Here is a 14,313-nt window from a genome sequence, read left to right as displayed (position 1 = left end):
ATTATACACATTACAAAAGCTTAGCTTGATGATTTGAAGCCTGACATTTTATGTTCATAATTGACTATTTTTTCCCCTCTAGGCTTCTTTGCTTGCACTTTGGTGGTGAGCTAGAGGTTTAACTAATGCTGCTAGTCTTAATTGTCAATTATGCTTCTGTAAAATTAATTAAAGTACATGGGCTGCATAGTTGTAGCACAACTAACTTGAAAATAGTTTTAAAATTTTGGAATGTGTTTATAAACCAGGTGAAGAATAATAACTTTGAGTGTTAGTGAAGCAATTTGAGTTGCTTCAAAAAGAACCAGCAGTCACAACATTTGAACACAGCAGAAATGAGACATTGTAAGAAGTCTACACTGTTGACTTAGATATCCCAATCCCAGATTGCATTGTAAGTACATATTTGTTCAACTTAACCTTTGTTTTTCATAAAACTAACCAAAATGATATCATTTGGTATATTGAGCTAACCTTGGTCCATATTTGTCTTGGTCCTTTTTCCTTTTGATGAGTTTGAAGAGTTTCCCCATTTTAGCTGTAGCCTCCTTTTTCAGTAAGGAAGATGCTTTTCATTCTTATAGTCAATTAATTTTTAAAGGGCACAAGATTAAAGCTGTGGGTACTTGGCTGGAGGTTGACATATACGTGTTAGTTCAGATTTGGAGTGTACATTTGAAATCAATTTCTTGATTCTCTCAGCTTACTTTGCTTATAAGCCTTGTGCTTGTCCTTGAATGTTAACTTAGATCTGAGTGAAAGATGCAAAAACATGGGCTGAAATAATTGAGTATTCAGCCAGGTAAGTTCTAATTCAGACCAATCCCCCCAAAATATATATTAGTGGACTGGGAGGTTCTCAGCATCAGTTAAATGCTTTATGAATGTACTTGTAGTGAGATCTGGTGTCTGCAAGTGCAGGTGCAGCTGAAGTGAAGTTGCAATGAATTGCCTAATCTGATGCCTGTCAAAACACTGTATGGTTTATATACAATAGAGTACATATCACTGCATGTAACATTATTTTTCGTAATAATTTTGATTTCTCCATGTTCGGTTACTGTCACTCTGTGTAAATTTTCCCCATGTGCATCAGTTACGTTACTGAAATGTAGTAGTCAGGAGGTCTCTCTTGAAGCAGCTGATTGGTTTAATGTATTCAAGTAGCTTTGAAGATAGTTGAAAGATACACTAGTTATAGAATCAACTGCCTGTAGTTCCTTTTCATCCATTTGAAAAGTCTTAAGCTGTAGTGCTGTTTCTCAATTTTTCTCCCTTGAGCTATTGGGAATTGCATTTGGTAATTCATTGCTGGATGTTAAAACCACAGGAGGTATGTGTTGTTTTTCAAAGTAGCTGTAACGTTCTTCTGTTCACTCCATCTACCTGTTAGCTGTGTTATTTAAAGAAGCATGGGGATGGAAATGCAGAGTGCTAGATCCTAAAGCTTTTATTAGTGTTGTAGTGGATGAGAAGTAAGTTCGGTTCTGACTTCCACTTAAGAGGAGCTGGCTTTTGTTTGATAAGCAACAGGAAAAGAATAGTTTGCTAACTGAAGATGTAAAAAAAGTTGAAAAGTGTATTAGTGGGTTTTTCCTCTTTTTCTGGTCCTTAAGAAGAGGGTGTATTGGTGATTAATCATTTATATTAGGTTTAAATTGTACAGGCAGTATGCATGTTGTCAGAATTTAAGGAGGGGGGTGAGTGGGATGAGTTAGTATTAGCCCCTTCTGGAAAGGGTCTGCCAGAAGCAAATACAATGTGTACAGTTCTGATATGAAAATTCTTTGGCAAGAATGCGTGAGGTTGGTTTCGAGTAATTCTTTTAGAAGACTCAAAACTACATTATAGAAATTAGTTGTCTCTTTTTTTCTTAAAGTAGTACGTTTGAAATGAGCAGTCTCTGCAGGATACTCAGGAAGCCTGGTAGGGGAGTGCCAACATGGAGAAAGTTTCTTGGATGAGGGCCAACTTAACAAATGCAAACAGGCAAGCTTTGTGTCCAGACTTGTGTTTCAGCTTATGCGCGTGGGTTTAATGTCCTTAGAGATCAGGCACTGTGGCATAAATTGCAGCAAAAGTACTACGGTACATGTGCTTGCTTTCATTTGCTGTTGTTTTTGATGTTGGAGGATTAAGGGGAGGGGAAAGGATCAACTACCCAGGATGCTCTGTTTGGAGGAGTAAGTGAATTTCATTGCCGTCAGAACCAGATTGCCATATGAGTTCTGAAAAGCGTTTGGCTCTTGAGGATAACTGCTCTAAAAATAGTACTGGAGGAGAGGTTTCTCTTGGGTCCAGTTTCGGGTTCCAGCTGAGCTGGCTTTAGGAAACTTGTTTGCTCCTGTTGCAAGACTACAGTGAGGGTATTTCTTATTCTGCCTTCAGCATTAATTTTTGGAAATACTGACACACTCGCTCTGTTGGTGGAAATCAAGCACTAATGTTATGGCTGACGACACAGGTATAATCCTAACCTTTTTTTGTGAGCAAATGGAAAATGTGTACTTGCAAATACTGGTTATGTCTGATTTTATAATTGGCAAAACGACTGGCTTACTGTTGTCTGTTTGTTTTCTTGCCAGTTTGCTGTTCTAGAATGTTACAGGCTGCTTCTGTTCACTTTGATTGCATGTTCTCTGGACTAGGGGTGTTCCATGAGTTTATGGCAGGTGGTTGATCGTAAATAATTTTTTGCCTAATAGAGTATCTTATTAACATAAGAGACATTGTTTTGTCTTCAAATATCTGTCTTCAAAGTTATTTTTAGAGTATGTAAAACTGCTAGATGTCTTGAAGGTAGGCTAAACTAAAAAGGTTTTCCTACATTTTTAGCTAGATGTGACTTAATGGGGGGTGGTTGAGGTATAGGATTTTATAGATTTGCTGTTGAGCAATAGACCGTGCTTTAAGACTTTCTGATGTCTGCATAAAGACATCTGGTGGTGTAAGCACAGGCTTACCAGATATGGCAAGTGACCTACTTCTGACATGGCTGGCAGCATGTGCAGGGAAAGGGCTTGAGTTGAGAATTAACTGTTTGGAATGAGCTCTGAGCCAGCTTCAGTCCTCGCAGTGTTTTGTTCTAACCCTGCATGTAGCATTATTTGTGCAGATCATAGGTAAATTTTTTGTTACATAACCTCCATTTATATAAAAGTGTTGCGTGATCAAGCTGCCGTGGTTGAGTTGTTGTTCAAGAGTTTTGTAAATAATTTTGCTATAAGGTAGAAAACCACAGCATAAAAATATATTTTTATGAACTACATTCTTATAGCAGAATCTATTTTTGAGGAATTTACATGAAACAGTCTTTGATACTTGAAAAAAATATGAATAGTGCTCCTTGATTACTTAAGTAAGTTGTCTTTTCCTTCATTTTCCTGTTCTTCTGATAAGTAAAGCTTCTTTCCTCAGAGGCAACTAGCAGTAAACGGTAGAAAACAGGCAAATGAGTGTGAAATGCAATAAGATCCTCTTTCCTGTTTGCTCTAGAACCAAGTTGCAATCTGGAATAATTTAAATTGTTTTTAACCTAAGGCTTTCATTTAAATATATACAAAGCTTTCATTAACTGCCTTGGTACACAGGTGTAGTGAAGCCCTGATATTACATACTGTAATTGTTTATTTCTCAATATTAACATTACCAGCTCAATAGTACTGTAAATAATTTTCATATGGTTGGGCATATGTCTGAATGCAGACGCTGCTTGTCTGTCGCTCAATTTTCAGGCTACCCATACATTTCTCACAAGAGAGATATTACAATGAGCTGTGTATATGGACCCTGCACATATGTAGTTAGAGGACTGTGCAGTAGCAAATGATGTGTGCCTGATGTGAGGCTGAGTTGCCTCAGTTTCTCCCTGAATATTATTGGGCATTTGTGTTTAATGTAGAAAAGAAACTTAAATAGTTAGTGTTTGATCTTTGAAGGGAGTAGTCTTAATAAAAGAATTCTTTTCTTCAATAAAATGCTGAGCTGAGTAAGAGTTGATGTGGGTCAGTGGTTTCTTTATTGGTCTGAACTCAGTATATAGCACAATTAATGTAATAAAAGAGTATTTTATTATGGCTGTAAACCTGATGGCAAGCAGGGTAAGTAAGTACTTATATATAGTTCCTGTTACAAAAATAAGTCAGTCGCCCATCTCTCATTAGTTATCGTTCAGAGCTACCCTATTTTATTCTAAAAAACAATTGTGTTGACATTTAGCTTGAGAGTATTTTTTTGGTCTTCTTCTATGATCAGTGTGATAAATACATCAAAAACTAGTTGCAATTAGTATAATAAGGATAACTCCTTATATTATCACAACATTCATGACGAAGTTTCTTAAAACAGTCTTTAAATCATGTAAAAAATAATTTTGCTTGAATAACTGGGCCTGCATGTGGCTGAACAAGCAAAAGTTGCTTCTTACAATGGAATGAAGTGGAATAGGTTAATGGTCATGAAACTGCAGCCAAGTGCCACCCTTGCAGCAGTAATGTCAGGGGACAGAAGAGCAGACCTTGAGCTTTGGAGGAAGGCCACAGGCAGGCATCTTTTTCAGTACATATTTATTTACTCATATATATATATATATACATATATATCTCCCTCTTTCACTAAAACAGTCCTAAAACAACAGACCAAGCAATTTATGCCTTCTCTAGTGAGGATACCCATTTGAAACTTGCCACACATATGCTAGGTCAAGGCCTGTCTTTCGCAGTCATTTGTTTACAACTACGTGTAATTTTTTATATATATTTACTTTCTGTATGTGCAGTTATAAGTGAAACCGTGATTTGTGTTATGTCTCTGTGTCATCCTTTTACTGGTATGTTCCGTAGGACTGAAATTCTGGAGTTATTTAGCACGGAGTGAATCTCTGCTTAATTCTAAGCATCAGGGAAGATGATTTTAGTTGGTTAAGTATCTGAATTTGAAGTCTTACCCTTAAAATAGTTCAGGTTTTAGGGTTTTCTTAGGCTATTTGAATTTTCATGTTGGTTCTGTGAGCTATTTCGACTGGTTTTGAAACTCGATTAAGGAGAAATGCTTCTCTTGCAAAGCTTTTCTGCTGGCCACAGTGTCCTCTGGTGGCAGTCTGGGAACCGCAGGGAACAAATGCAAAGCATCTCAAAAATGTGAAGCTCTGTGTAAATACACATCAAAGGGGAGAGCAAGGCAGAATTTCCGGCTAAGTTGTAAGACAAATCAGATGGGGGCTTTTGGTGTTTGGTTGGTTATGAGGCTTTTGCTTGGATAATCATCAAGCTTCTCATGGTAATTCACAGTGAAATGGAAACCAAGTGAAGGTGGTGAAGTTTAAAAAAAAGAACAACCAAAAAACTCCACGACAGCAACAAAACCCACCAAAAAATTGTTGCTCAAATGTCTTGTATTCTGTGTAGTCATAAGCAACAAGTTTTATAATTGTATCCTCAATAATAGTTTTCTAACTCTTACATACATTTTCTTTCCTGTCTTTTTTTAACAGAGACTAAGCATGGAGGAAGCAAGAATGGAAAGAAGGAAGGCCTCTCTGGAAGCTCATTTTTCACCTGGTTTATGGTAATTGCTTTGCTGGGAGTTTGGACATCAGTAGCAGTTGTCTGGTTTGAACTTGTAGATTATGAAGAAGTTCTAGGTAAGAATTTTAAATCTTAAGATTTTTCTAGTAATATTATGATATGCATTAAATGAATGTCACTTTATATTTTTAGATAGATGATTTGTCTACTGCAGCATTTGCAAATGACCTACATGATAAGAATAGGCAGTGTAGTTCAAAATGTATGTTTTAATGCTGAACACTACTATGATGTTAAAATGGGGTTCTCAAAAAGGGTATTAATATCCTGTAGGATGTCTTTGTAACAGGTTGTAGCGGGTTGACCCTGGCTGGGGTATACTGTAGTTCATTGGAGAGGTCAGCTAAATATGCAGTTTGAATTAAAGCTCTCAGAAATTCTCAGCAGTGATTGAAAGCTGACAGCTAATGTTAGCTCTCTTCTGATGGACTGTGGTGCATGTAGGGTCAGGACAACTGATCAGTCATCCTCTCACGAGTGAGATGCTGAATGACCTCAGTTGTCCTCAGTTTTGACCTTATAGCGGTGATAACTGTCTCTCAATATGACAATTTGAAGACAGTACTGTTAATATAATATTTAAGGTTTAACAAATTAATATCTCAAATTTCTAGATGTATGTCCATAGGTACAGCTGATGTCCCTGATGTTGTAGGATTCAACATGCACTTTTGCACCTGGTGGCTTTACAAAATTTACAAATTTGTTAGTACATGCTTTTTTTTGATCCAGACTGATTTTTTTAAGAGAAGCTTCTGGTTTGAAACTTAATTGGGTCTAGTGATGCAAATAATGTTTTTTGTATTTTTACCATGCATGCAGCCAAAGCAAAGGATTTCCGTTATAACTTGTCAGAGGTCCTACAAGGTAGGATATTAGAGAAATACACTTGCTTTTTACAGTCTCTTGGCTGAAAGTGTTGGTTTACTTTATTATGGTTTTAATTTTTTTTTAAGAATTACTCTTCTTCTGCAATGACATGAAGCTCAGTCATTTCTCATGTCTCATTCTTCATGATTTTGAAGATAATATAATTCTTATTTCTAGAGAGTTAAATTTTTACACCAGTCTGCTGTGTTTATCCCTGAACAGATACGGCTCCTTTCTAATGGGTTGCTTCCATACAATGGTGATGGACATATTTGTGTCTATTCTAGACCCAAGTCTGAATTTTTTCTTCCACAAAACTGTTTTCTAATTTTCTAAGTGCCATATTAAGAACTATGTTTCATTTATTTTGATAGCAAGAAAGTTCTATCTCCATGTAGAGAATGACAAGTGTAGTAAACTGTCAGACTATAAGGACACAGAGTTCTGCAAGCTCTGCAGGGTTTGATCCTGTTGCAAGTTGTGTCTGAATTTTATCAAGCCTATAATTAGATAACTCTCTACTTGTTTGGTGGTCCCAGGACACTTCAAATCCTGGATACCACAATTCTATGCTGAAAATTCCCTTTTAATAGAAACCTTTTAATATTTTAGGAGCTCTCCTTTTGCATATACCTAGGGCTGATAGAGCTGCAGTTTCAAGAACAAAAAGTGAGAAAACTGATTTATTAGTAATAAATGAAAGGATGGACAACTTTTTTTGTCTGCATGGAAGGTTATACAATTGTTGGTAAAATTTATGAATGGTTTTCCTTCGTCTGGGAAGTAGGCTGTTTACTTTCTACTGACTTGGCACTAAACATTATATACCTATGTACCTTCTAATTGTAATTCTTCTCCAAGAATTTAGAACTGCAGGAAGAATGTAATCAGAAAACAAATGGTGATTCTTTTATGAATTTTTGTTTTACTGTTTTTTCTTAAACATGTTGAATGTTTCTTGTGAACTTAAATTTTATTCTGAGCAAAGCATGTCCGTGTAAGGTCCATAATTACAGACATGTTTTAAATCTGCCGGCTGCAAAATAAATGTGCAGGAAAAAGACAAACTTGTATTTGGTCTCAGGTCCAGGAAATACAGAAAGAAACTTGAAATATTTCTAGTATTTCCCAGGAAATTTAAAATGTGGTTAAGAAGATTACAGCTAAATTGTTAAAAAACATATGGTAGCAACCTAGCATTGGAGGTCAACCATTGCACATTGAAAACTGTCCTGGAAACAAATGGCCAGATCCCTAATTGTCTTGTCTTCCTCTCTTTGCACTTCTAGGCAAGCTTGGGATATATGATGCTGATGGAGATGGAGATTTTGATGTGGAAGATGCTAAAGTATTGCTAGGCAAGTACAAATACAGGTGGAACAATCTATATAATTTAGTTGGCATGTTCATGTTTGGCTTTTTTTTTTTTTTTTTTAAGTCAAAACAATATTTCTGGTTTGTTTGTTTGTTTATTTTTCCTAGTTTGAAAACTTAAATTGATTTCATTGTGATGGGTTTTTTTTCTTAATGCAAGTTGTAGGATTGGGTGTGTACCTCATAGCATTTTTTGTTCTTTTTCTTCTAATACAGCAATGTTAGTGGAAAGCATTTAATTACTTACAGGATGATTTTGAAATTAGGTGGTTGATGCTGCTGTATTGAATGTTGAAAGATGGTTGTGATTATCAGCGAATTTCTCAGATGCAGGACCTAGGGTGCTTCAAGAGTGAAAACACTGTTTTTGTTAACATGTTAAGCCAGGTCCACTTTAAATGTGCCTTTGTACTTCTTAGATGACTAGTTGTGTAGTGTATTTTTGTACTGTCTTTCCTCTATTCTGAATTCTCCACAAGTCTGTTCATTTTCTTTGCCCTTCAGAAACAGTACATGACATGAATTTTTCTTCTCTGACGTTGAAACATTTGGTTGAGGTTTCTCTTCCTTGTAATTTGTGAGAATGTCTTTCTGCTCACTGTGTATCTTCAAAGGGAAATGTCAATCACTAGACATGCTTTATGATACTGTTCTTTACTTATATCTTTTAAAGCATTGCCTTCTCCAGCTTCACAGTCAAGCATTGGATAGATACTTCTTGCGTACCTGATGGTAGAAATTTTACTTAAGTTTATTTTTCTTTAGTTGGTTTGCTCAAATTTGAACCTATGCTGAGCACACAAACAATTCAAATTAAAAAATGAACAAAACAACAAAACCCCCAGCATAGTAACTAATAGCTTGAGCAGTGGACAAAATGGAATGTATCAAACTGGTCAGTTATCAGCAGTACGTTAGGATGTTATGGTTTGCTATTTCAAATTCATACTCCATAAAAATCAGCTTATCGTAATTTTTTTTTCCTACTTTTATCTGGAGATATAAGCAAGAGTTTGGGAGGATATGTGTTCATTTGTTTAATCCCTTCACAGTTTATAGAAAACCCATGTAATCAACTGAATCAGTTTGCAGAGTGAGAGTCACTCCAAAGAATCTCCAGCATTCTGAATGGCTTCAGAGCTACAGATTGGGTGTTAATTATAGTTGGTGACTAAGATAATACTTGGTATAGTTATAATCCTAATCTTTCTCTGTCTATTCTGTAGTGTACAGAAACTGGATATCCCTTCCTTGATGGTCATATACAGCCAGAAACATTCTGCTGCTTTGTTACGTCTCTGTTTTATGCAGCCTGATATAGCTGGGAGTTCTGCCAGTACATGAAAGTGTTTCTATTATAAGCTTGTCTTATCATACATTTAAACCTTATACTTCAAATGTGACATTAAAAGGTCACAGATCAAAATTTATTTTTATTATTTTTGAAAAGTTGCTTAGAAATAGGATTTAATCTCATTTAAATTTGAGAATAATTTTTGCAGCATGACAGAAATGATAAATTCTAAGTTTTGTGACACTGAGAAAATTATTAATATAGAAAATACATTTTTTCTAATAACTAGCATGTTATATTATTAACTGAATTTCCCTGTAAGTTACTGTGCTTGTTTGCAGTTAAAATTTAATATGAAATAAAAAATGAGCACTACAATGCAGACTGAGATTATTTCGTTGATGCAGAAACTAGAAGATTGGATTCCTTCTTGAGGAATTTGTCTTCCAGAATTAAGTCTTTGTAGTAACAGAAACTGTGTAGTAAGCCTATGTTCAACTGCATTAGGGTAATTTTCTGAATATTGAATGCAAAGCTCCTTTTATTTGTGAGGATTTTGTTAGTACATATGCTGTATTTGAAGGCTTATTACTCTCTGGGATTTTTCTCTGGGTCAGAGTGCCATAACAGCAAGTGGTTTCTGCAATACAAAAGGCGCTACTGTACTTTGATGTTTAATGATGGGAATTCATATGCTTTTTTCTCTTCTGTTCTTTAGCTATTACAGCACTAGTATTGTATATTGAAGTTTTGACATGCACAGTGGTTTAATGTTGTCCACTACCGTAACCTTTAGTTTTCACTACAAATTTCAAGATTGAATTTCATATTAATGGTAAATATCTTGGAAGTTTAAATTAAGTTAATTAACATTTTGAGAAATGCTTCTACTGGCACGAGTTTATTTTGTATTTCAAATAATGGTTTAGTAGTTGATAATTTAATAATTTTCTGTACTACTTGGCCATACCTAAATAAAAGAATTAGAGTTTATTATTTTATTTCTTGTTTGTAGATGATATGATAGGATCTGTTCTTTTTATTTGTTGGAATCAAAGGAGGTTTCATGAGTAAGTTCTCTTGAGAGATTTGTATAATTTTAAAAAGGGTGTGCGAGAAGTTTGTTCTTCCCCTCTTCCCCCACTCCCCATGTAAGAGAAGTAAAAAACCCATAAAACCCAAGCCAACTGCACCCCCTCCAGTCAACTAACCCCAAGTACTTATGGAGTATTGTAGCATTTATTAACAAATTATCTGTAGTGGGAATGCAAACTTATTGAAGCTAGTCTGCCATTATCGTGCAGATTTTGTCTTTTCCATAGATATTTGTTAGGTTCTGTTTACAGAATTCCTTCTGGTAATGGGAGGAGAGGCTTTGTACTCTGCTCTTTTGGGGGCTGCTGTTTGCAGTACTTTGCTTCCCAGTTTTTGTCCACTTCACTCTTGATTGTCCTCTGAAGGGTGTTATTCTTAGGGGGAGTGCTATACCTCTGACCTTGCTTTAGATCAGTACAGGGAAGCAGTGGCTTTAGTGGTATTACCAAAACATGGCGTGTATAGGAGTAGCAATGTCTGTTGTAATAGAGACTTTGGAGCCAAGCTGTTTCTTTTGTGCTTCAGTCCCTTTTAACAAGCAGCAATATCCTGAGAAATTCTGCTTAAACGGTTGCAGTAGTTAGTATAGTTACAGAAGTGCAGCTACAGAAAACAATCCCTTTATTGTACTTGTGCTTTTAGTTCAGTGTGATCCAGCTATGCAGAAAATGGAAAAACCCCATCCTAGTTTATCAGCAGTCAAAGGGTTATAAGCAGTAGAATCCAAGTAAAAATATTCTTTTCCGCTGGTTCACCTACAGTAGAAAAATATGTTTGCAGGCAGTCACGCTGAGATTGCGCATTCAAAAAATCTGTAGTGACATAATAGGTGTTAAAAGAATGGTTTTGCACAGTTCAGCTGTTTAGGATAAGTTTCATGCTCATCCCTATTTTTCTCATGTTCTACTGTAGCACGTTCAAGTATTGAAGGTTGGCTTGTGCTCATTCTCATAAAAAGAGGTGTTTACAGGGGAAGAAAGGCTTTGTCTTGTTAAATGCATGTAGGGAAGTCCTGTGCCGTAGTACTTGTGTTAACTTTTGAACAGATAAATATTTTGACTCCTTTGTTCATTTGGATTTAAATTGTCATGTTAAGACTTCTCTTGAAATAAAATAGCTATATCCTGTGAGTCCCTGCTTTAGTAGGGTATGGCTGCCTGCTTGGGCAGCTCTGGTTTTGTCACTGTTTTCAGACACTTGTTACGATGCTTTTGTGAGCTTATCAGTTTTTACTTTGAAAAGCAATTCTTCTTGCTTATGGGGGTGAATGAGGATGAAAAGTAGAGTATTAATTAGTTGGGGGTTTTTTGTACTCTTTCTTAGAAAAAAAGATAAAACATATGAAATACTGTGCTTTTTTCTTTAACTCAGGCTGAAGTGTTGTCTGAGGGTTTTTTTGGTTTTGTTCTTGGGTTTTTTTGTTCAATTCAAAGGCCATTATCTTAATCTTGTATAATTTTTGCAAAGAATTGTAAAGAAAGGGTTTAGGTTTTTTTGTCTGCTGTGTTTTTTTTGGTGAAGACACATGCTTCCAGTTCCTGTGGTTCCCTTTGCTGTCCTAGTATTTTCAAAGAAAATATGCTGCTGTACTCTATTTTATAAAGGTAATTGCCCAAAGGTCTTATTCTTGACTTAGTGCAAGAACAGGGGTATCTATATGATTATGCACGTGAACAGAAATAACTTCTAAAGCCTGAGGTCATTTGGGAGTAGTGTGTTGTTTTGGGGGGGGGGTTTGTTGGTTTTTTTGGTTGGGTTGTTTTGTTTTGGGTTTGGGTTTTTTTTTTTTTATATGAGATTCTGACAGACTAGAATGACACAAGTATTATTAATTCTGTATTTATAACTTAGATTGTACTTTAAGGATTTTTGGATTCAAGTGTCCATTCTTAAATTGAGATTTTGTTCTTCAGTAAATACCCTTACTTTAGTATGCCTTTGCATCTTGCTTGATCCAAATTTTGAAAACAAATTAGAATGACTGACTACTGTGCATAAAGTTGTTTATAAAATTTAATTTTTATAGAACTAAGCCATGGAAGAAGTTGGAGAGGGATATTTATAATACCTTGATTGCCTCCTGGATTCAATCTGTCATTTTTAAACCTTTGGGCTATCCAGTGAAAAATTAAAGAGAATGGCTGGTCACTCAAGTAGAGGTTCTGGACATCCAGGTACAAGGATGTGGAATATCATGGACTTGGAAGTTTCCTCAGAATTATCATTGATACTTTCACTATGTGCTGTAAGAAAAACATGTTGAAATGTGTTAAATGTCTCTGCCATGAACTTCTCTATCTTGAATGTTTCATTAACCTGCATCTAATATTGCTTTGTAATCTGCATGTGCAATGTGTTCACTTAACTTTATGTTTCAACAATCTGTCTTCACCTTTAGCTCACTTTTCTGCTTGTCCTTTCAACACAAATGGAGGTTTGTTCTGGTTAGAAGTGGGGGAAATTCCTCCCTCTGCAGCTTTAAAGCATACCAGTAATTGTTTATTGTTGCCGGGTCATTCTGTTGTGCTTTTCCTAGAATGGAAAATTTGAAAAGTTATGTAGTAACAACTGTAAAACAGTGATTTTAATTAAAAAAAAACCAACCCGAGCAAGATCTCCCCAAAAAACAGGAGGGAAAAAAGCATTAGCCATGGATTATTTGTACTTTACAAATGCCAGTTAGATTAGTGGGTCTTGTAACATAAAGTAGTAACTTTTAATATTAGGGAATTTAGCAGTGATGAACTCTTTCCTGTTCCGGCCATCTCTACTTTAGCTCTTTACCCTGCTTTAGATTTTCTATATAACAAAACTTACACCCTGTATTGGCTACCTATTCATTTTTATCTAGTGTTCTGTATATCCTCAGGTGTGGAAATAATTCCCGAGGATCAAGTATATTGTGTAGAATATCTATCATAGAAAAAAATGATTGAGAAACTTGTTAAAAAACCCAAACAAGCAAACAAACTGCAAAACTACACCCTCCCCCCAGCAATTAGAATCCTCACTTCTAAGCAAAATTCAAAATTCTGCATGATAGAATGTTATCCTTAACAGTGTGTCTGTGACAGGTTTTTTTATATACTCTTTGCTTTTAAATGTTATTCTCGGCCATCAGTTGCAAGCTCTCAAATTTGAACATGATGGTTTAAAAAAATAAAAAAGGCAAATTGAGTGATTTTAAAGTAGTAGAAGATTACTGATAAAAAGTTGTCTAAAGGTGAATGATGTGGTAAAAAACCTGACTATAAGTGGTTTAGTCTTAGGACTAGGAACAAGGGAAAGCAAAGCTACTGCCTTTTTTTTTTTTTTTGTTTGTTTTTTTTTTAAGTAAGATTGTGGCCTAATGTTTTGCATGTTTATTGCCCAAATTATAGTCTGTATTGGAAAGATTCAACTTTCTTAACATCCTTCTATTTCCTAGTTAGCATTCCTGTAAAGACTTCTGTCTGTGACAAGAGATGTCTTTCACAGATCCTCCTTTTACAGTTTCCTCTTTCCACCTAACTGCTGTCTCTTTTTTCCCCTTCCCTCTCTCTCTCTCTTTCCTCTATTCTTGTATAGGCCTGACCAAAGATGGCAGTAATGAAAATATTGATTCCCTTGAGGAAGTCCTTAATATTTTAGCAGAGGAAAGCTCTGATTGGTTTTATGGCTTTCTCTCATTTCTCTATGATGTATTGACTCCTTTTGAAATACTAGAAGAAGAAGAGAGCGAATCTGCAGATGATGTTGATGGCACGTCACAGAATGAAGGGGTTCAGGGAAAAAAGACTTGTGTTATTTTGGATTTACAGAACCAGTGACTGAGAGACTAATCTGATTGGCTTTCGAAAATGTCCATGAAATCATCAGTATTAATATAACAAGAATTTATGGCATTGAGGGAAACTTCCCAAATGAACACTATAAAGATTGAACTAGAGTTAGGCATGCAATGCTGTTTCAGTAGTTGAAAGCCATTCAATAATTTTTCCATTTTTGTGACAGGATGGCAAGTATTTTGCAGGTGTGTAAATATGTAGAATAAAACATGTATCTGTGGTTGTGTAGTTGGTTTCTGTATGTGCTTCAATTTGTGCATTTTATGCA

General features: G+C 35.6%; 1 protein-coding gene across 1 annotated transcript in view; it reads left to right on the top strand.

Annotated features, from left to right (window-relative positions):
• LOC121668606 (aspartyl/asparaginyl beta-hydroxylase-like) overlaps positions 1-14,313 on the top strand; it is an 81,301-nt gene that overhangs the window by 11,243 nt on the left and 55,745 nt on the right. The window contains exons 3-5 of the mRNA XM_042036488.1: positions 5,492-5,641; positions 6,408-6,452; positions 7,745-7,813. Of these exons, the coding sequence (XP_041892422.1) occupies positions 5,492-5,641; positions 6,408-6,452; positions 7,745-7,813 (264 nt within the window). The remainder of the gene's footprint in view (positions 1-5,491; positions 5,642-6,407; positions 6,453-7,744; positions 7,814-14,313) is intronic.

This window comes from Corvus kubaryi, unplaced genomic scaffold (genome assembly GCF_017639235.1).
Source record: "Corvus kubaryi isolate FWS band 111438036 unplaced genomic scaffold, C.kubaryi_AGA036_p1.0 37385, whole genome shotgun sequence".
NCBI classification, from domain to species: domain Eukaryota; kingdom Metazoa; phylum Chordata; class Aves; order Passeriformes; family Corvidae; genus Corvus; species Corvus kubaryi.
Note: the sequence above shows the minus strand (reverse complement) of the source record. Positions and strands in the feature narration are given on the sequence as shown.